General features: G+C 58.5%; 1 protein-coding gene across 1 annotated transcript; it reads right to left on the reverse strand.

Annotated features, from left to right (window-relative positions):
• Positions 1-2,675: 2,675 nt before the first annotated feature.
• On the reverse strand, positions 2,676-17,190 carry LOC115082496 (coxsackievirus and adenovirus receptor-like). Its single transcript, XM_029586725.1, has 6 exons — positions 17,018-17,190; positions 15,251-15,455; positions 9,412-9,570; positions 5,428-5,547; positions 4,672-4,810; positions 2,676-3,506 (listed from the first exon to the last, which is right to left on the reverse strand). Exons 1-6 carry the CDS (start codon positions 17,111-17,113, stop codon positions 3,008-3,010), a joined length of 1,218 nt encoding a protein of 405 aa, XP_029442585.1. The 5' UTR covers positions 17,114-17,190; the 3' UTR covers positions 2,676-3,007.
• Between the last annotated feature and the right edge of the window lie 4,610 nt (positions 17,191-21,800).

Consider the following 21,800-nt stretch of genomic DNA (forward strand, 5'->3'; position numbering starts at 1 on the left):
ATCTACAAGGCCTAAGCTGTAGCTGATGCAGCGTGTGCCTCGTTCAGGGGGTAATCCCTGGCAGACTGCAGGAAAAAAAAAAAGCGGCACAGGCCATTTCTGCCGAGTGACCGTTTCCTTCATCCTGCCCAGAGAAAAGGCCGTCTGGTACCGATCAACAGCAGGCAGGGGGGTTAACTTCCCTCCACTCGGGTCCAGCAGGGTAGCACAGGCAGTCCAGGGCACAGACCTGCAAACCTGGAGCCCGCTGGCTCCGTCCTTTCGTCCACAACTCGCTGCCTGACCTTGAGAAAGTCACTTAACGGCTTCCTCCCCAAAGCGCTAAGTCGGACTCTGTAAGCTCTTTGGGGAAGGGGCTCGATAACCAGGCCCAGCTGGGCTGGAAGGGCCACCTTCTCCTCCATCCTGCTGGCATCTTCTGGGCCGTGGTCTCCTGTTGGACCTTCCCTCTTAAGGAGGCAGGGGCTTATGGGCCGCGGGCATTAGGACCGATCAACAGGATCCTCTACCAACTCGCCCCTTTGCCTTTAAAAGAGGGGTGGCTGCGACAGAACCCCCCCCCCTCCCTCCCCCCACTCATTGTGGTGGCACTGGGACAATGGAGGAAACGTCTCTTTCATCAAAGTCCCCCTACTAACTTGGCTTCCTCAACCACCTGAGTCTGGGGATGCCGAATGGATAAAACTAAGTTCTGACCCATGACAAACGTCACAGGTCCTCTCCCATTATACTGACACCCGTGGCCGCTGCTGGTACTGCAGGCTCTCCCCAGACAGACACACAATGACCGTGGAGGCCCTCCTGGTGGCTTCCAGGGTCATTTGGGGCTTCAGCCTCTCCGCAGTGAATACGCACGAGATCAATTTGCATATACTAGGCCTTCAAGGAGTGCAAATTGATCTCGTGCATGTTCATTGTGGATAGCCTGACACGGCTGGGTCAGCAGCACAGGTGTGAGAGCCCTGCTGTAGAGGTCATGCAGTGTGCAGAGCGCTGCCGCTGGAGCAGATTCCCCTCTCGTATTCTTGCTGTGTTTTCTGTGCTGGGCCTGAAGAGAGCTCCTAAGGTCCCAGCTTATCATGAGAAGACGTTTAGACAAATGCAAAGTTTAGAAAGGGATCTGGGACTCCTTCAGCCGGCAACGGACGACGTTCTGAGCAGAAATGAGTCCAGCCATCAAGAGGGGCAAAGGCGAAAGGTTTCATTTTGCATTCTCCACCTCCTTGATTCCTCCAGATATCAACTAAGAAAGTTTTCCAGTGCGCAGAAGTTCTCCACAGTCTATAAAAAGCAGTGCCCCAGGCATGAGGTGGTGATAAAAACCACATTGTGCCACCTGTATTACTGTAACATTTTTTATCCAAACAGGATGGCAGCGGGAAAGAGAACAACGTTATTACCAGGTAATAAGGAAATAACTGGCCTGCCCCAAGATCACACAGAGCTGTGATTTGAACTCGTAACCCGGGCACTCTTATCTCACCACATCTCTGCAATGATTTCAAGAAGCAGGGGGTATATTAGATAGTTTTTCCAGGCAAAGTGTGGGGTTTTTTTTGTTTTTTTCAAATTAAAAGCCCGAGATTTGTCCTTCTGCCAAGGGCCAGCCAAGCACCCACTGAACATCCATGAAAAAAGGCTTAAGCTTTCACCGTGGCAAGCTTGTTCTCGCTCAGCTGACGGAGGGCAGAGGCAGGAATAGGAGAGAGCATCAGCCGCCTTCATCTCTTGCTTCGTGCGTGTTCCAGGAACCAATAATTCCCAAACCTGTGGTGAGCCACCGAAGATCGGCAACTGGCTTGCGGCACTGGAAGCAGCGCCCGTAGGAAAGCTGCGGGGCGGGAGGGATTGAGACACGCAATTGCACTTTCTTCACGAGGGTCCAGCGGATGTCGCCCGCTGCTCCAGCAAACCGCAGACGCCGCAGCCCGCAGCTACAAGGCAGTTGTGGACTTGTGTGCAGGATGCCCCTTCCTCTGGAATTCACGTGGATTTGTTAGGCAAACGTTTTTGGACCGAGCTGACCGTGGAGCCTGCCTCTCCCGCCGAGTAAACACGCCGCTCCGCCTTCGGGTATGGCCACGGGGACGCAGCGTCGCGTCGTCACGCCGTCACCTTTGGGTTCGCAAGCCAGACGTCGCTCCACTCGCTCGCTTTCTCCCCCACGGCAGCGGCGGGCTCCGTCTCTGTGCATTTATATTAACCCCGCGTCATCCCCGCTCCTGTACCTGCGAAAGCCCTTTCTATGGGCTGGGGGGGGGGGGAGTGAGGGTTTAAAGATGTGATTGGGCAGATTTTTTAGCTTAAAAGCTTTGATTGCAAGCGAGGTCACCGGCAGGGAGTGTTTGGGGCAATTTCTCCCATGCTCTTGTGAGGACAAAACTGCATCGTGCCGGTGGGGGGGGATTCTAAGATTGGCCGATAGAACTGGCTATTCCGGGAAGGGGCCTGCAAGTCTTTCAGGTGAATTTCCTTCTTCCTTGCGTTACTGTGCAGTAGTCACTTCACCTTCCCGCCTCCTGCTCAGGGCGGCAGCTGTGCTGCGTTTTCGCCTCTGCAGGTGTCTCGTCCCAGCAGCTCAGGGACAGGGAGGAAGGGGAGGGGGGGGGGGGGGGGCTTAATTTTTTGTATCCGCAGCCCGCCAAAAAAAAAAAAAAAAAATGTAAAAAGTGTTCTGCCTTAGTTCGGGACAGCTCAGACCCACGTCCCACACCCTGGCCGTCCCCACTGTCTCATTCCATTAAAACGAGGGATTCTAAAATGGGAGCACAGCCAAGAGGTCGTCCCCCTCCCCCCCGAGATTTTAAGAGCACAGTGGAAAAACAAGGCTGTCACCAAAGAACATCACAGCTCGTTCAGGAAGGGAGGGGTCTGCGGAGACAGCAGAACAGTTTGTGGGGGGACTGGAGTACAAGAAATGAGATGGGAAAGGTTTGTCCAAGGGTCTTCTCTTCCTGCCCTAAAAAAAAAAAACGAGTCCATGCAGCCTGTGCTCCTGCTCTCTCCCTCACACCAGGAACCCCTCCCTGGCCTGGGCGGGTATCATGACGGGCACGCCGCCGACCCGCGTGACGTTGTAGGGGGTGAGCTGGCTGGCTCCGGGCAGGGCGCCGGCAGGGCACGCCTCTCCCTCGGAGTCCGGGGTGTAGCTGGGGGACCTGACGTGGATGCTGGGAAGGTTGCTGTAGCCGGGCGCCGGGGTGCGCACGGGGGGGGCGGCGTCGCTCGTGGGGCCGAGGGCGGTGGTGGGCCGGGTGGGAGTGGCGTTGCTGGCGTCGCTCCTCTGGCTGGGCACCCTCGCGGGCCGGGCAGAGGCGGCATTGCTGGCACTGCTTCCGCGGCTGGACGCCCGCCCCGCCTGGTTGGGATGGCTCTGGTCCTCGGTGGAGGCCGCGTTGTACTTCTTGCGCAGGGAGTAGCTGATGTGGTGGGGGCGGTAGGCCATGGCCGTGCGGATGCTGCTGAAACGGCTGCTGGGGTTGCTGGGCGGAGCCGCCACATCCTCCCTAGGGGAAGGAAACAAAAGTCAGCGGCTGCAAACATTCCCTAAAATTATGGCTGTAAACTCACATCCCCCCCCCCCCCGAGGCCAACCACCGTAAACCTTTCCTATAATTGGTAGCCGTAAACAAACATTCCCTTGAGTCATTCACTGTTAACATTCCCTCAGGTGTAAACATTGCATACAGCCAGCAGCTGTAAACTTTCCTTGTGTTTTTTTTGTCCCCAGAGGATTCCTGCTTAGTGGTTTACCATCCACTGGCTCACCGCCATTGTGCTATCAGAGAGGGGGGGAGGTGGATTCGGCGTGCTGGCGATCAGTCTGCCTTCAGCCCAGCTTGGCCTCGCACCATAAAACCCACCCTCCTCCCCGTTAACATTCTACTGACCTGAGCCTCCCCCAGTTCCTTCCTCATTATTCCTTACAAAGACACCGCATTCGCTTCAGTCACTGCCATGGCCTCCCTGCCTCTGTGCTTCACAGGCGAAGGCGAAGCCTTTCGTTACAAAGACACCGCATTCGCTTCAGTTACTGCCATGGCCTCTGTGCCTCACAGGCAGAGGGGTTGAAGCCTCGTTGTGATCACATCCGGAGCAGAAGGCAGGTCTTGTTCACTGCCGGGGCCTTCCTTCCTTGGTATAGCAAAGCACGGCTGGGCTTCAAGGCACGAGGCCAGCTGGCTTCCAGTGAACAAGGAACGCATCTCCAGGCTGTCAGCTGAGCACGGAGGGATTTTTTTGGCTGCGTTCGTGCCTCCCAATGAGATCGTTGCACCCGTGCCGTGACAGAAGCCAGGGGACGTTGGGCACGATCTCAGTCTCTCAGCCCCTGCCGCCGGGGCCCCTTCTGTCCCGCCGCTGAAAGCTGTGCAGTCATGTCCCATCGGTCCGGGGAGGGAGGCCTGCCTGCTGCTTGCACTTTGCTAATGAATCTGCAGTACGAAGCCAACTTTTTATACAGCCACGAGCGATCAGCATCGCGGCTGGAGAGCTTCCCCAGCTGCGGGCCATTGCTACCACGTTGCACGAGAGCGTGGACGTGGCAGCGGGGCCGATGGGTGTGGGCCAGGGGCTGCAAGTCTGTCGCTGCCGCAGAAGTGCACAGTAAGCGGTGAGAACCCCCCCCCCTATTCGCATCCCTCCTCCCTCGTCTACCGGGACCGCGCTTACCTGATGTCGTTTGCTATCTCCTTCTCATATCGCTTCTTGTTGCAGCAGCAGATCAGACACCAGATAAGGAGCAGGAGGAGGAGGAGGAGCAGCAGGGCGCCCAAGACAGCACCGACGATGATCCCCACGCGATTCCCACCTATAGGCCCAGAGGAGGAAAAAAAATCGATAAGACGCCACATTACTCTCTTATCTCCTGCACAGCCCGAGGGGTCGTCGCAGAGCACAGAAGTGGATGACATTCTCTCGCCTGCCAAGGAGCGTGGGGTGGTCCCGGCTAAGCGTGTAATGATCTGTGGTGGCAGCTCCCCCAGGACAGAATACGGAGGAGCAAAGTCCTGGGTTCGGCGCTGGGGTGTACCTCTCCCCTTCCACACTGTGCTCAGGCGCTTCTCACCGACGCGGACCTTGGCTCCCCACTGGGTTTCTATCCAGGAACCTTGAACTAAAGTAATCAGGGTCCAGGTGAGGATTTGCGCCCCCCCCATCCCCCATATATCCACGAGCGCGGCAAGCTCAGATTCTGGCACGTGCGCGCGTTTATACACACGCCTCCACCCTTCACCCCCCCTGACTGGTCTGGGTGTGGGCGTGCACCTGGCGTTCCCCTGCCCGCACGTGGTCATGTGGCACCCCTGGATTTGCGAGCCTGCACGCGACACTATGGGGCGCCCCGTTCTCCGCCCGTGTACATGGCGGGCCGAGGCCTGCGTCTGCCCTGGCACCCAGGCCTCTGCATGTGCCTCAGGCGCTCACCTGAGGCAGAGAGGATGACGGTGCATTCGTCATGTCCCACGTTGTTCACCGCCGAGCACCGGTAAGTCCCCGCGTACGCCTTGCTGTTATTTCGAATTAAAAGGTCTCCGTTTAAGATTCCTGCAGGCATCAGAAACAAAATGGTGAGGAAAGCAAGGCCTGAGTTTGCAGTTTTAACTTGACCCCAGATCAGACTGCCCAAGTGCGAGGGCCATGTTGAGATAACATCCCCCCCCCCCCCCCCCCCAGAGTAAGGCAGCTCCTTCCCCCTACTGCGAAGAAACCTTGGCACGCGGTGACTTCTGCGGCCTGAACTGTGCTGTCCCTGGGCTGTTAGCAAAGCTCCTATGGAGGAGGAGAGGAGAAGCGACGGCCTGTGCTTCAGAGGCTGGGGTCTCCGGGCTGCACAGAACGGGAGACTGAACAGGCACGGCCAGTGGTACAACAGCTGCAAGTTTGCAAGGGGGAGATCTGGGGGGTGGTTACGGTGATGTTAAGAGGCGTTGGGTCGGTACAGGGATCTGCACTCCTGCCGGCAAAGGGCCTGTGCGCGCACTAAAACCCTCTTGGGTGGGCTGGGGTTATGACATTGCAATCCAAAAACCACTGCCCGATGGGAAAGAACCAGATATTAGATGGGGGGTTTAAGAGTCAAGATACTTTTGCTGTTTGCTATTGATCTGGATAAGAAACATGACCCAGAGAGAGATCCATGAGCAATGCCAGACAAAATGATGGGGATCATAGCCCCGGATAGGTTGATCCAGTCCTTGTTTTACCCAATGGCATGCAGGGATCCGCATTGTCCTAGGTGCCATGGGGTATAAACAGGACTGGCTCAGCCATCGTTACCCTAAGCTCTAAGCCTGGGTCCCTGCTGCAGCAAGGCTTGCCAGAGCCTTGTACGGGGGGCGACGGGGGACGTGTGAGCCGGCCACCTCAAGAAGGTGACCAGGACGAAATGCTTTCCCGGAGTAGGGTTGCCAGCTCCACCCCAGATTGACCCAGTCTTGGTTTTGCCCTGTTGCATGCAGGGAGATGTAGTTCCGATTGTCTCATTCATGCCCTTCAGATAATCAGAACCGCAAGTCCATGCAGAATCAGGACTGGATCAACTTGTTGGGTCGTCCTCTGCTGCTGCTGCTCCCAGGCCTCTCTTGGCCTCTACTGAGGCCTGGGCTGCAGCCGTCGATTCCTCGGGTGGAGGGAGGAGGATTCTGTGGGGGGATTAGGTCTCCAGCCATGGAGGAGAGTTCTGCTGATGCTGTTGCTCACTGCTTCCTTTTTTTTTTTTTTTTGCTAGTTTGCGTATTTGGTGGTTTTCCAGTTGTCTTGGGAACTAACGGTAGCCCCAGCTCGCTCCGCTCCCCTTTTCAGAAGGGAAGAGGTTATTTTCTGGTTTTTGTAGTTTCGTTTTTCTCTTCTCCTTCTTTTCAGACCCCAAGTTTCTTTTTTTTTTATTATGCCAAGAAGGGAGCCAGGGGAGAGGAGCGGGGTCAGAAGGCGGCCAGGAAGCCCCAGGCAGCAGTCACACGGTGCCCTCAGGTCCCCCACTAATCAGTGAAACTGCCTTACAGGCTGAGAATCGGGGGGAGGGACGGACTTCCTGGCGTCCCCTTTCCCCTCCCCACTAGAAAGCGATGAGGGGCTGCCGGCAGGTGACAACCCCCAGGGATGATCAGGGTTTTGTGGCCCCTGAACGAGAGGTAGGGAAAGTAGCCCCCAACCCCCCCCCAGGAGGAGAATACCTTGCTCTCAATCTCCCCAAAACATGGAGGAGGACCCCCAAAGGATCAGCTCCAGGAAACCACTGCTGCTGCAGTGTCTGCCGCTTGGGACCAGCTGGCACCTGCTCTCTCCATCGGGAGGGCGCCCTCTGATGATGTAAGGGGCTGCCTGCACCTGCTCTCTCCATCGGGAGGGCTCCCTCTGATGATGTAAGGGGCTGCCTGCACCTGCTCTCTCCATCGGGAGGGCTCCCTCTGATGATGTAAGGGGCTGCCTGCACCTGCTCTCTCCATCGGGAGGGCTCCCTCTGATGATGTAAGGGGCTGCCTGCAGCTGCTCTCTCCATCGGGAGGGCGCCCCCTGATGATGTAAGGGGCTGCCTGCAGCTGCTCTCTCCATCGGGAGGTCGCCCTCTGATGTAAGGGGCTGCCTGCACCTGCTCTCTCCATCGGGAGGGCGCCCCCTGATGATGTAAGGGGCTGCCTGCACCTGCTCTCTCCATCGGGAGGGCGCCCCCCTGATGATGTAAGGGGCTGCCTGCACCTGCTCTCTCCATCGGGAGGGCGCCCCCTGATGATGTAAGGGGCTGCCTGCACCTGCTCTCTCCATCGGGAGGGCGCCCCCTGATGATGTAAGGGGCTGCCTGCACCTGCTCTCTCCATCGGGAGGGCGCCCTCTGATGATGTAAGGGGCTGCCTGCACCTGCTCTCTCCATCGGGAGGGCGCCCTCTGATGATGTAAGGGGCTGCCTGCACCTGCTCTATCCATCGGGAGGGCGCCCCCTGATGATGTAAGGGGCTGCCTGAAGCTGAAGGGTCAGAAAGGAAGGGAGAGAGTGACCACCCAGGAGGCGAGGGCGGGCAGAGGGAATAAACGCCTCAGGAGCACCTGGAAGACCCCTGAAGGAAGAGGGGCAGAGTAGCCGGAGGCGATTCCCCTGCAGGCCCAAGGAGCGTGAATGAAGCAGTGAAGGAGGGGTAGCGTGTGTGTGTGTATGTGTGTGTGTGTGGGGGGGGGGGGGGTGTCAGGGGACCAGAAGTCATCGCGCTCCCCAGAGGTCGCTCAGCTGTCGCCGCTTACCTTCCCCAATCTGTGAATCCCCTCCTCCCCCTCACACCAGATTGCACATCCCGTTGGTGGAGCTGGGTTAAGGGTATTGGGGGGGGGGGGGGGGGGGGGAGAAGGAATAAGACCCCTGAGATGGGGAGCAGCCTTCGTACCTGCTGCTCCTATGCCGGACCCTCTCCCCACCGCTCCTAAGCGCAGGAGACGGGAGAGAGCAGAGGATGCTCTGGGGCAAAGAGCTGGACCTCCTCCTTGCCTGCCTGGACGCAGGAATACGCCTGGAGTCGGGCGCAGGACACCCTGGGGTTCGCCCCTGCTTCATGCTCTGCGGGGCCAGGACCCTCGCTCCTCCCGGACGAGGTTAAAGATACCCAGGCCAGTCTAGGCAGTGCAGCAGGGCCCAGAACCGCGCGGGCCGCTCGTCCACGTGTACCTCTGCGATGTTACCTCACTTCTGGGCACTTTGGTCTCCCCCTGCCGCCTCAGTTTAGGTGAGGGCAGAAGAGTACTGGAGTGTCTTCGTCTCACGGTCTTTTTTTCCTGCGTGGGCCTCATCCTGAGAGGGAGGATTGTTGTTGGGTTTTTTTTTTTTTGCAGTCTTTGACTGGCGCAAGGGGAGTGGCAGTTAGCCGGTGTTATCCAAAAGTCGATCCGTTTCTCTGCGAGCTTGATGAAACCTGAGAGCTTCTGCCCGCTATTACTCTTTTTAGCGGTCACCCCCAGGGGTCGCGGGGCCCGGAGGTTCCCCGTGGGTGACGGGGGTTCTGGCTTGGCGACTCTCTGCCACGTGAATGCTTAGGCGCTGTCTGACCGAGCAGATGCTGAGGTGAACGCCCGTGGCAGGGGCTGCCTTTGATCAGCCTGGGGCGAGCTGGAGACTCTACCGCCAAGGGCGCGATGCCCCACAACCCCGGCGGAAGTTGTTGAAGAGGAGCCGAGACCAACGCAGGCCGAGGAACTGGAAACAGCAATAAAAGAAGATGTTCAGGAGGCTTAAGGCCTTGCATTTTCAGAAGCTCCTGCGTCAGTCAGACGTGGAGAGCCGCAGCAGAAACGCATCCAGTCAGACGTCCTCTGAATCTGAAATAAAATCTCACAAGTGCCACCTTCAAAAACGCCCCGTTGCCTTCATAGGGGCAATTCCCACAGCTATTCCTATGCAGAAAGCCCTCCCCACCCCCGTCCCCATACCTGCGTTCATAGAGGGCGGCACGGTGGTGCTGTCCCCAGATATTTTCTCCCACTTGTAGGTGAGGGGTGGGGACCCCTGGTCCGACTTGCACTTCAGGGTCACGTCCTTGCCTTCCGCCTGCTCTCCGTCCACCCAGCACTGGGGTTTGGATGGCTTCACTGGAGAGAATAAAACGCAGAGGGTAAGCCGGGGCGGCCACTCGCCACCCAGCGCTGATATACAGGAGAGAAGGAAAGGGCGCCCGTCCCTCTCCCAGCGCTGAGATACAGGAGAGAAGGAAAGGGCGCCCGTCCCTCCCCCAGCGCTGAGATACAGGAGAGAAGGAAAGGGCGCCCGTCCCTCCCCCAGCGCTGAGATACAGGAGAGAAGGAAAGGGTGCCCGTCCCTCTCCCAGCGCTGAGATACAGGAGAGAAGGAAAGGGCGCCCGTCCCTCCCCCAGCGCTGAGATACAGGAGAGAAGGAAAGGGTGCCCGTCCCTCCCCCAGCGCTGAGATACAGGAGAGAAGGAAAGGGTGCCCGTCCCTCTCCCAAAATACAGGAGAGAAGGAAAGGGCGCCCGTCCCTCTCCCAGCGCTGAGATACAGGAGAGAAGGAAAGGGCGCCCGTCCCTCCCCCAGCGCTGAGATACAGGAGAGAAGGAAAGGGCGCCCGTCCCTCTCCCAGCGCTGAGATACAGGAGAGAAGGAAAGGGCGCCCGTCCCTCCCCCAGCGCTGAGATACAGGAGAGAAGGAAAGGGTGCCCGTCCCTCTCCCAGCGCTGAGATACAGGAGAGAAGGAAAGGGCGCCCGTCCCTCCCCCAGCGCTGAAATACAGGAGAGAAGGAAAGGGCGCCCGTCCCTCTCCCAGCGCTGAGATACAGGAGAGAAGGAAAGGGTGCCCGTCCCTCCCCCAGCGCTGAAATACAGGAGAGAAGGAAAGGGTGCCCGTCCCTCCCCCAGCGCTTAGATACAGGAGAGAAGGAAAGGGTGCCCTTCCCTCCCCCAGCGCTGAAATACAGGAGAGGAGGAAAGGGTGCCCGTCCCTCCCCCAGCGCTGAGATACAGGAGAGAAGGAAAGGGCGCCCGTCCCTCCCCCAGCGCTGAAATACAGGAGAGAAGGAAAGGGCGCCCGTCCCTCCCCCAGCGCTGAGATACAGGAGAGAAGGAAAGGGCGCCCGTCCCTCCCCCAGCGCTGAAATACAGGAGAGAAGGAAAGGGCGCCCGTCCCTCCCCCAGCGCTGAAATACAGGAGAGGAGGAAAGGGTGCCCGTCCCTCCCCCAGCGCTGAAATACAGGAGAGGAGGAAAGGGTGCCCGTCCCTCCCCCAGCGCTGAAATACAGGAGAGAAGGAAAGGGCGCCCGTCCCTCCCCCAGCGCTGAAATACAGGAGAGAAGGAAAGGGTGCCCGTCCCTCCCCCAGCGCTGAGATACAGGAGAGAAGGAAAGGGTGCCCGTCCCTCCCCCAGCGCTGAGATACAGGAGAGAAGGAAAGGGCGCCCGTCCCTCCCCCAGCGCTGAAATACAGGAGAGAAGGAAAGGGCGCCCGTCCCTCCCCCAGCGCTGAGATACAGGAGAGAAGGAAAGGGTGCCCGTCCCTCCCCCAGCGCTGAGATACAGGAGAGAAGGAAAGGGTGCCCGTCCCTCCCCCAGCGCTGAAATACAGGAGAGAAGGAAAGGGCGCCCGTCCCTCCCCCAGCGCTGAGATACAGGAGAGGAGGAAAGGGTGCCCGTCCCTCCCCCAGCGCTGAGATACAGGAGAGAAGGAAAGGGCGCCCGTCCCTCCCCCAGCGCTGAGATACAGGAGAGAAGGAAAGGGCGCCCGTCCCTCCCCCAGCGCTGATATACAGGAGAGAAGGAAAGGGTGCCCGTCCCTCCCCCAGCGCTGAGATACAGGAGAGGAGGAAAGGGTGCCCGTCCCTCCCCCAGCGCTGAAATACAGGAGAGAAGGAAAGGGCGCCCGTCCCTCCCCCAGCGCTGAAATACAGGAGAGAAGGAAAGGGCGCCCGCCCCTCCCCCAGCGCTGAGATACAGGAGAGAAGGAAAGGGCGCCCAACCCTCCCCCAGCGCTGATATACAGGAGAGAAGAAAAGGGTGCCCGTCCCTCCCCAGCGCTGAAATACAGGAGAGAAGGAAAGGGCGCCCGTCCCTCCCCCAGCGCTGAGATACAGGAGAGAAGGAAAGGGCGCCCGTCCCTCCCCCAGCGCTGAGATACAGGAGAGGAGGAAAGGGCGCCCGTCCCTCCCCCAGCGCTGAGATACAGGAGAGGAGGAAAGGGCGCCCGTCCCTCCCCCAGCGCTGAGATACAGGAGAGGAGGAAAGGGCGCCCGTCCCTCCCCCAGCGCTGAGATACAGGAGAGGAGGAAAGGGTGCCCGTCCCTCCCCCAGCGCTGATATACAGGAGAGAAGGAAAGGGTGCCCGTCCCTCCCCCAGCGCTGAGATACAGGAGAGAAGGAAAGGGTGCCCGTCCCTCCCCCAGCGCTGAGATACAGGAGAGAAGGAAGGGCGCCCGTCCCTCCCCCAGCGCTGAAATACAGGAGAGAAGGAAAGGGCGCCCGTCCCTCCCCCAGCGCTGAGATACAGGAGAGGAGGAAAGGGTGCCCGTCCCTCCCCCAGCGCTGAAATACAGGAGAGGAGGAAAGGGCGCCCGTCCCTCCCCCAGCGCTGAGATACAGGAGAGAAGGAAAGGGCGCCCAACCCTCCCCCAGCGCTGATATACAGGAGAGAAGAAAAGGGCGCCCGTCCCTCCCCCAGCGCTGAGATACAGGAGAGAAGGAAAGGGCGCCCGTCCCTCCCCCAGCGCTGATATACAGGAGAGAAGGAAAGGGTGCCCGACCCTCCCCCAGCGCTGAAATACAGGAGAGAAGGAAAGGGTGCCCGTCCCTCCCCCAGCGCTGAAATACAGGAGAGAAGGAAAGGGCGCCCGTCCCTCCCCCAGCGCTGAGATACAGGAGAGAAGGAAAGGGCGCCCGTCCCTCCCCCAGCGCTGAAATACAGGAGAGAAGGAAAGGGCGCCCGCCCCTCCCCCAGCGCTGAAATACAGGAGAGAAGGAAAGGGCGCCCGCCCCTCCCCCAGCGCTGAAATACAGGAGAGAAGGAAAGGGTGCCCGTCCCTCCCCCAGCGCTGAGATACAGGAGAGAAGGAAAGGGTGCCCGTCCCTCCCCAGAGAAGGAAAGGGTGCCCGTCCCTCCCCCAGCGCTGAAATACAGGAGAGAAGGAAAGGGTGCCCGACCCTCCCCCAGCGCTGAAATACAGGAGAGAAGGAAAGGGTGCCCGACCCTCCCCCAGCGCTGAAATACAGGAGAGAAGGAAAGGGCGCCCGTCCCTCCCCCAGCGCTGAGATACAGGAGAGAAGGAAAGGGTGCCCGTCCCTCCCCCAGCGCTGAAATACAGGAGAGAAGGAAAGGGTGCCCGTCCCTCCCCCAGCGCTGAGATACAGGAGAGAAGGAAAGGGTGCCCGTCCCTCCCCCAGCGCTGAGATACAGGAGAGGAGGAAAGGGTGCCCGTCCCTCCCCCAGCGCTGAGATACAGGAGAGAAGGAAAGGGTGCCCGTCCCTCCCCCAGCGCTGAAATACAGGAGAGGAGGAAAGGGTGCCCGTCCCTCCCCCAGCGCTGAGATACAGGAGAGGAGGAAAGGGCGCCCGTCCCTCCCCCAGCGCTGAAATACAGGAGAGAAGGAAAGGGCGCCCGTCCCTCCCCCAGCGCTGAGATACAGGAGAGAAGGAAAGGGCGCCCGTCCCTCCCCCAGCGCTGATATACAGGAGAGAAGGAAAGGGCGCCCGTCCCTCCCCCAGCGCTGAAATACAGGAGAGAAGGAAAGGGCGCCCGACCCTCCCCCAGCGCTGAGATACAGGAGAGAAGGAAAGGGCGCCCGTCCCTCCCCCAGCGCTGAAATACAGGAGAGAAGGAAAGGGCGCCCGTCCCTCCCCCAGCGCTGAAATACAGGAGAGAAGGAAAGGGCGCCCGTCCCTCCCCCAGCGCTGAAATACAGGAGAGAAGGAAAGGGCGCCCGTCCCTCCCCCAGCGCTGAAATACAGGAGAGAAGGAAAGGGCGCCCGTCCCTCCCCCAGCGCTGATATACAGGAGAGAAGGAAAGGGCGCCCGTCCCTCCCCCAGCGCTGAAATACAGGAGAGAAGGAAAGGGTGCCCGTCCCTCCCCCAGCGCTGAAATACAGGAGAGAAGGAAAGGGTGCCCGTCCCTCCCCCAGCGCTGATATACAGGAGAGAAGGAAAGGGCGCCCGTCCCTCCCCCAGCGCTGAGATACAGGAGAGAAGGAAAGGGCGCCCGTCCCTCCCCCAGCGCTGAGATACAGGAGAGAAGGAAAGGGCGCCCGTCCCTCCCCCAGCGCTGAAATACAGGAGAGAAGGAAAGGGCGCCCGACCCTCCCCCAGCGCTGATATACAGGAGAGAAGGAAAGGGCGCCCGTCCCTCCCCCAGCGCTGAGATACAGGAGAGAAGGAAAGGGTGCCCGTCCCTCCCCCAGCGCTGAAATACAGGAGAGAAGGAAAGGGTGCCCGTCCCTCCCCCAGCGCTGAAATACAGGAGAGAAGGAAAGGGCGCCCGACCCTCCCCCAGCGCTGAGATACAGGAGAGAAGGAAAGGGTGCCCGTCCCTCCCCCAGCGCTGATATACAGGAGAGAAGGAAAGGGTGCCCGTCCCTCCCCCAGCGCTGAAATACAGGAGAGGAGGAAAGGGCGCCCGTCCCTCCCCCAGCGCTGAGATACAGGAGAGAAGGAAAGGGTGCCCGTCCCTCCCCCAGCGCTGATATACAGGAGAGAAGGAAAGGGCGCCCGTCCCTCCCCCAGCGCTGAAATACAGGAGAGAAGGAAAGGGCGCCCAACCCTCCCCCAGCGCTGAGATACAGGAGAGAAGGAAAGGGCGCCCGTCCCTCCCCCAGCGCTGAGATACAGGAGAGAAGGAAAGGGTGCCCGTCCCTCCCCCAGCGCTGAAATACAGGAGAGAAGGAAAGGGCGCCCGTCCCTCCCCCAGCGCTGAAATACAGGAGAGAAGGAAAGGGCGCCCGTCCCTCCCCCAGCGCTGAGATACAGGAGAGAAGGAAAGGGTGCCCGTCCCTCCCCCAGCGCTGAGATACAGGAGAGAAGGAAAGGGTGCCCGTCCCTCCCCCAGCGCTGAAATACAGGAGAGAAGGAAAGGGTGCCCATCCCTCCCCCAGCGCTGAGATACAGGAGAGAAGGAAAGGGCGCCCGACCCTCCCCCAGCGCTGAGATACAGGAGAGAAGGAAAGGGCGCCCGTCCCTCCCCCAGCGCTGAGATACAGGAGAGAAGGAAAGGGCGCCCGACCCTCCCCCAGCGCTGAGATACAGGAGAGAAGGAAAGGGCGCCCGTCCCTCCCCCAGCGCTGAAATACAGGAGAGAAGGAAAGGGTGCCCGTCCCTCCCCCAGCGCTGAAATACAGGAGAGAAGGAAAGGGTGCCCGTCCCTCCCCCAGCGCTGATATACAGGAGAGAAGGAAAGGGCGCCCGTCCCTCCCCCAGCGCTGAGATACAGGAGAGAAGGAAAGGGCGCCCGTCCCTCCCCCAGCGCTGAGATACAGGAGAGAAGGAAAGGGCGCCCGTCCCTCCCCCAGCGCTGATATACAGGAGAGAAGGAAAGGGCGCCCGTCCCTCCCCCAGCGCTGAAATACAGGAGAGAAGGAAAGGGTGCCCGTCCCTCCCCCAGCGCTGAGATACAGGAGAGAAGGAAAGGGTGCCCGACCCTCCCCCAGCGCTGAAATACAGGAGAGAAGGAAAGGGTGCCCGTCCCTCCCCCAGCGCTGGTAGGGGGAATGGGGGGGGGGGGGGGAGAGGATCGTACCTGGCCCGTACGCCGTACTGAGGGCCGAGGCCCCTAAATCGTACCTAGCACATTGACTGTGACCTTCCTGCTGGCCAGCCCCGGGTTCTTCTTCACTTTGCACTCGTACGTGCCAGTGTCCTTCACCTCCAGGTAGGTGATGATGATGGAGGCGTCTCCCTGGCTCGGATCTTGCGCCGAGAAGTGGAGCCGCTGCTGCAGCCCCGGGGGTGCCTTCGAGATGACCTGCTTGTCCATGTACGTCATGATCTGGCGAGAAACACACAGGTCGGCGCCTGCTCGGCATTCTAGGGGTGGGTTGTTGGTTTTTTTTCAATATTTAAAAGCCCGGTGAGTGAAAAAAGTTACATGGATAACTTTAGCTGAGTATCTTCAGCTGGGGTACTTAGCCGGTTCAGTTTCCCCGAATATCCCAACCAAAGTTAACTTCACCTGGCTAACTTCCCACTCGCCACACCACTGACCATTGACCTTCACGTGGTCACTTCTAGCGTTTCCATCTTTTACTCACTGTGGAGACCTCTAGTGGTGAAAGTCAGTATTGCGCCTTACATTTGAAATCCATCAAAAGTAGAACCGAATTACTTTTAAGGCAGTGTTTCCCAAACCTGCCCACGGGGAAGGCAGTCGGCTTTTCAGGTTATCCACAATGAGCATGCAGGAGATAAGATTGCACATGCTGACTCCATTGCATGCAAACTTATCTCGTGGATATTCATTGTGCACATCCTGAAAAGCTGCCTGGCTGGGGGTCCTCCGGGACAGATTTGGGAACCCCTGCTTCACTGTGTTTCTTAATGCCTGCTCTCTAAATCCCGGCGCAAGCAACATTGTGTACTTTGGAGATATGTTCGGAGATGGCGTTCTTGACAAAGAGTTTTGTGCATTGCTGGAGACTGTGCAGATGGGTGGTGGGAGAGGCTCCCACATTGGCCACGTGGCGGGCAGAAACGACAGCACTGCCGTCGATGGATTTTCCTACATGGCGCATGGGTTTTGGAGGGAAGAGCAGTAGAAGCCTCCCCAGCGAATGGGGTGGGGGGGGGGGGGGTCATTGATAGTCTGCCTCCCGCTTTAAAGGTTACATTTCCTCTGACACATCCCAATAGTGAGGTGGATGGTCCATCCAGCTCCTAACTGAGGGGAGCAGCTCCCGATAGTTTGGTTATAGGGCTCTGCTTAGGTCACACCATGGGGGGTGGGGAGGGATTGGAGGGTCGTGCGTTTTCGATGTGGCTGTGATCTGACTGTATAATAATGGCCGCTGCTCTTCTTTTAAGGTTTAATTTGCTCGGTGTTTGCTCAGGACATGGCATGTATTTGTATTTGGGTTACTTCTTCTTAAATGAATAAAGATATTATGGGGGGGGGGGGAAAAAAGATTCTAGTTTACTTTTCCATTCGGTAATCTAGATTTCATGCACTTTGATGTTCTCTGGGTACCCTGTATGTATAACCTTGTTCCGGCTGTTCTGTATTGTAAACATTTTTCCTCCTCGACAGCATGCGCCCCCCCCCCCCCCCCCCAGCATTCTTGCTAGAAAGGAGGAAATGAAGTGACAGTATCCTTGGAGCTAATTGTGAAGAGCAGCAAACGGGGGGGGGGGGCGGCAGATTGCCTCATCACCTGTGATACAGAACCCAGGACCTGTGGCTGCCGCCGTACCACTCCCGCTCTCAGCGCTTTAGTGCCACAGTGAAAGGGGGGAGAGGGGCCCGGCCCACCCTAGAGCATGAGCCATGGCTCCCCTGCAGCCTGCCAGGCCCTTTCCGCAGATGGCTGGGGCCCCGCCCGGGGTCGGAAGGCTTACCACGGTGTCCAGAGCGGTAGGGTCAGTGTTCATTAAAGCCCACTCGATGTCCAGATTCCCAGTCTCGGAAGGGTCCAGGGCATAGGAGCACATCATTTGCACAGTCTCCCCTTGGGCCTTGTAAATGGTCTCGGTACTGAGCTCCTTGATCGTCACGGCACATCCAGGAGCTAAAAGCAAGAAAAGAACCCAGAATAAGTTACAATGCACACTGTTAGAGTCAAATTATACGTGAATATTCAAAGCACAGGAGGGAGAAAGCATCCCATGAGCCTCAGAGAGAGGAGACTCATGGGAACAATGTGGCTGAAGGAGCCCCATCCTATAAACCTCTGAAAGGAAGAGCCACAGGGGCAGCGCGGCTGGGGAAACCCAAATCATGAGCCTCAGAGGGAGGAGAGCCACGAGGGCGGCCCGGCTGGGGAAACCCATCCCGCCTCTGTGAGAGGAGACAAAGGGAGCAGCGTGGCTGGGGGAACCCAAATCATAAGCCTCAGAGGGAGGAGAGCCACGAGGGCGGCCCGGCTGGGGAAACCCATCCCGCCTCTGCGAGAGGAGACAAAGGGAGCAGCGTGGCTGGGGGAACCCAAATCATGAGCCTCAGAGGGAGGAGAGCCACGAGGGCGGCCCGGCTGGGGAAACCCATCCCGCCTCTGCGAGAGGAGACAAAGGGAGCAGCGTGGCTGGGGGAACCCAAATCATGAGCCTCAGAGGGAGGAGAGCCACGAGGGCGGCCCGGCTGGGGAAACCCATCCCGCCTCTGCGAGAGGAGACAAAGGGAGCAGCGTGGCTGGGGGAACCCAAATCATGAGCCTCAGAGGGAGGAGAGCCACGAGGGCGGCCCGGCTGGGGAAACCCATCCCGCCTCTGCGAGAGGAGACAAAGGGAGCAGCGTGGCTGGGGGAACCCAAATCATGAGCCTCAGAGGGAGGAGAGCCACGAGGGCGGCCCGGCTGGGGAAACCCATCCCGCCTCTGCGAGAGGAGACAAAGGGAGCAGCGTGGCTGGGGGAACCCAAATCATGAGCCTCAGAGGGAGGAGAGCCACGAGGGCGGCCCGGCTGGGGAAACCCATCCCGCCTCTGCGAGAGGAGACAAAGGGAGCAGCGTGGCTGGGGGAACCCAAATCATGAGCCTCAGAGGGAGGAGAGCCATGAGGGCGGCCCGGCTGGGGAAACCCATCCCGCCTCTGCGAGAGGAGACAAAGGGAGCAGCGTGGCTGGGGGAACCCAAATCATGAGCCTCAGAGGGAGGAGAGCCACGAGGGCGGCCCGGCTGGGGAAACCCATCCCGCCTCTGCGAGAGGAGACAAAGGGAGCAGCGTGGCTCATTCTGCTGGTGAACATGAAAACCTCCACACAGGGAGGGCGGCTGCAGGATTAAATATGGAGTCACATCCCGCCGTGTTCACATTGGGAAGTGCAAAGCGTCACTCGCAGACAGTCCAGTTACTCCTGGACCAATGGAGGAGTCTCTCGCCCATCTCCTGCTGGGGCACACACGAGCAGTGGCGAGTCTGCAGCAAGCGTGCTTTCATGATGGCGTCGGCGGCGCGCGAGGAAAAAGCATCAGATTTGGGTTCGTCAGAGCAAGACCCAGAGCAGAAGAAGACGTTTCTACACAGAATGAATATACCTTGGAAGTCTCGGGAAATGTGCATTGATTTACAGTTTCCAGGGAAATGCCTAGAAGCTCAGGGCCTCTCCGTTTACTGCTCCAGTCACTCCCTCCCCTTCAGTAAGCCTGCAGGTAGGGGAGAAGTAAGCCTGAAGCACACACACTGCGGCTGTGAGTCCAGGACTTGGGGCTCTGCTGAGGGTAGAGTGTGTTATGGTTAAGCGGTGTTTGGGTGGATTCTTGGGTACTGAGGCAGATAACCACGTCCACGGGGAGGAGCCCCGTGAGGCACCGCAGTACTGGGCTAAACGCAGCACGCACAAACACGGTGTTAGTACTTTTATTATACAGCTTGAAGTGTACCACCAGAGGTGGCAGTAGTGAGGTAGTCTGGCTGTAGCAGTCTCAGGACCCTCTGCAGAGGGAACCCTTCTCACCCCATTGGTAAAGGGGAATTCTGGTGTAGACCTCCCAGTAATGCAGTACTGTGGATGAGACAGACTGAGAGTTAGATTACTCACACTCGGGCCGATACAGTAAAAAACGCGGGAGAGCGGGCGAGCACCCGGCGCGCGCACAGAACACTCTCCTGTGTGCGCGATACAGTAAAAACATTTATTTAAATTAGGCCCTGCGGTAAAAAGAGGTGCTAGGGACACTAGCGCGTCCCTAGCGCCTCCTTTTGGACAGGAGCGGCGGCTGTCAGCGGGTTTGACAGCAGACGCTCAATTTTGCCGGCGTTGGTTCTCGAGCCCGCTGACAGCCACGGGTTCAGAAACCGGACGCCGGCAAAATTGAGCGTCCAGTTTTCAAACCGCGAGCCTCGGGCCTATTTCAAAATTATTTTTTTTTTTAACTTTTTTAAACTTTCGGGACCTCAGACTTAATATCGCCATAATGTTAAGTCAGAGGGTGCACAGAAAAGCAATTTTACTGCTTTTCTGTGCACTTTCCCGGTGCCCGGAGAAATTATCGCCGACCTTTGGGTAGGCGCTAATTTCTGAAAGTAAAATGTGTGGCTTGGCTGCACATTTTGCTTACTGAATCGCGCGGGAATACCTAATAGGGCTATCAACATGCATTTGCATGTTGCGGGCGCTATTAGGTTCGGGGGGGAGGGGGGGTGGACGCGCGTTTTCAACGTGCTACTACCCCTTACTGAATAAGGGGTAAAGCTAGCGCGTCCAAAACGCGCATCCAAATGCCGGCTAACAGTGCGCTCCAATGTATCGGCCTGTAGATGGTTACTGTAGGTATGCGATTCCACCAGGTTGAAGAAGCTAGTGCAGGCACCGAGGCAGCGAGAGCAGGCCCTTGAGGAGCGAGTACCTGATCCCAGTAAGGCACCCGAGGAGCGGGTACCCAGGTTAGCAATACCTCGAAGGGCAGAGAGAGAGCTTCCAGCGGCAGCAGGACCGGCCGAGACCAATCCTTGCTAACTCGATTAGCTAGCATGTAAAGGTAGGCTAAATACCCGGATGGCGTGACATCACTTGAGGGGGACGGCCCCGAGGTTCGCACCATAGTAGAGCCTTGGGAGGAGCATGGCGGGAGGCAGCACCATAGCCGTTCCGGGGACGCCAGAGAAGGCGGCTTGCAGACGTGGCAGCAGCCATTTTCCCAAGGGAAGCGGGAGGAGCCGTGGACAAGGTGAGGCAAACGGGGCGAAGCCGTCTAGGACCGACGGACGCAACAGAGTGAGGAGGCAGAAGTCTGTGAGCTGTGACTTATAGGGGGATGGGAGCAAAGGGAGTGCTGGGGTCAGCCCCGGGGGCAGGGGGAAAGGTGGTGGAGGTGGTGTGGGAGACAGACAGTGTGAATTAGCAGGGAGGGGGTGGAACAGAGAAAGTTGATTAGAGGAGGATGAAATGGGGTAAACTCAAGAGTAAGCCAAGAATATATTTCTTTACAGAGAGGGTGGTGGACGCATGGAACAGCCTCCTCATGCAGGTGAAGGAGAGAAAGACAGACAGAATCTGAATTTTAGGATAAGCACGGGGGATCTCGGAGGGAGTGAAAGGGAGTTGTGTGGATGGACAGTCAAGATAGGCCGTTTCCCCATTAGCCGTTCATATATATGAGATTCTGCACACTTAATTCTTACTTTACAAGATTTAAGAATTCCTCAATCTTTATTCTATTTTGTTACCCTAGGCTTAGTCTCCTTTATTCCAACATACCCCAAGAAGATGCTCTTACACTCATTGATGTCGGCAGGGCCATCAGCTCCATTGATACCGTCGATGGATAGGGGTGCCGGGGACCAGCCCCTCATCGGTCTCTTCCAGGTGGAGGACATCAGGTTATCATTATTCACCTTAGCACTGGGAAAAGACCAGGCTAAGCACCAAGGAAGCATCGGCACCGGCTCCTGCTGTGATGCCCCCGTAGTGACCCCACGACAAGAAGCCCCCATCCTCCATTGATGCCGGGGGGGGGTGTCCTCGACGGTCTCCACCGGTCCTGGTGCCAATCACCAATCCACCTCGGGGATCCGAGGAAGATCTGGCCACCCCCTCCTGCCTCTCAGTCAGTTTTGGCATCGGCAACTTTCGAGGAGGAGTTGGACCGCAGAATTCAGCTGGCGGTAGGTAGAGCGGGCGTTGCAGGGCGCCAAACTGGCAGCAGCGACTGTGTCGGTGCCTGGCCTCACCCTGCTGGAGTGGCTCAGTGCGCTCATCGGAATTTTCACCCAACCAGTTGGCGCCGGTTCCCAGGAGGCCATCGATGCCTGGTGGGGCACCCATACTTCCCCCCGACCTATATGGTACTTGTTGCCAATTCCTCCAAGGATGAAGTTCCATCGAGGCTTGCATGGACACCGTGGCCTGCAGCCCCCATCCACCGCTGCCAGGGCCAGCACAAGTGCCCAGGCCTCTGGACAAGGGCCTATGGCTCCATCCCCTGTGGACTACAGTGAGGACGAGGCCCCATATGACCCCTGGGGGTACAGCACTGGAGAATCCTCCTCTGAGGGTCTCCCCTTAGAACCGTCTCCTCTAGATGAGCAAAGGAGGTCTCCTTCGCAGATTTTGTATGGGCGATGGCTGAGGCCATCCCTTTTCACTTACAATAATAACGGAGGAGGATGCCAGACACAAGATGCTGGAAATCCTCCAATTCATGGAGGCTCCTAATGAGACTGTGGTGGTCCCGGTGCACGAGAT

The sequence above is a fragment of the Rhinatrema bivittatum genome, unplaced genomic scaffold (assembly GCF_901001135.1).
Source record: "Rhinatrema bivittatum unplaced genomic scaffold, aRhiBiv1.1, whole genome shotgun sequence".
In the NCBI taxonomy this organism is placed as follows: Eukaryota; Metazoa; Chordata; class Amphibia; order Gymnophiona; family Rhinatrematidae; genus Rhinatrema; species Rhinatrema bivittatum.

Excerpts from the sequence above, each read along its gene's own strand:
- LOC115082496 (XM_029586725.1), bottom strand. The coding sequence starts at position 17,113 with ATGATGTGCTCCTATGCCCTGGACCCTTCCGAGACTGGGAATCTGGAC. Across the intron at positions 4,811-5,427 it reads CGTCATCCTCTCTGCCTCAG|GTGGGAATCGCGTGGGGATC; the intron begins GTGAGCGCCTGA and ends CTGGGCCTATAG. Across the intron at positions 3,507-4,671 it reads GAGATAGCAAACGACATCAG|GGAGGATGTGGCGGCTCCGC; the intron begins GTAAGCGCGGTC and ends TCCTTCCCCTAG.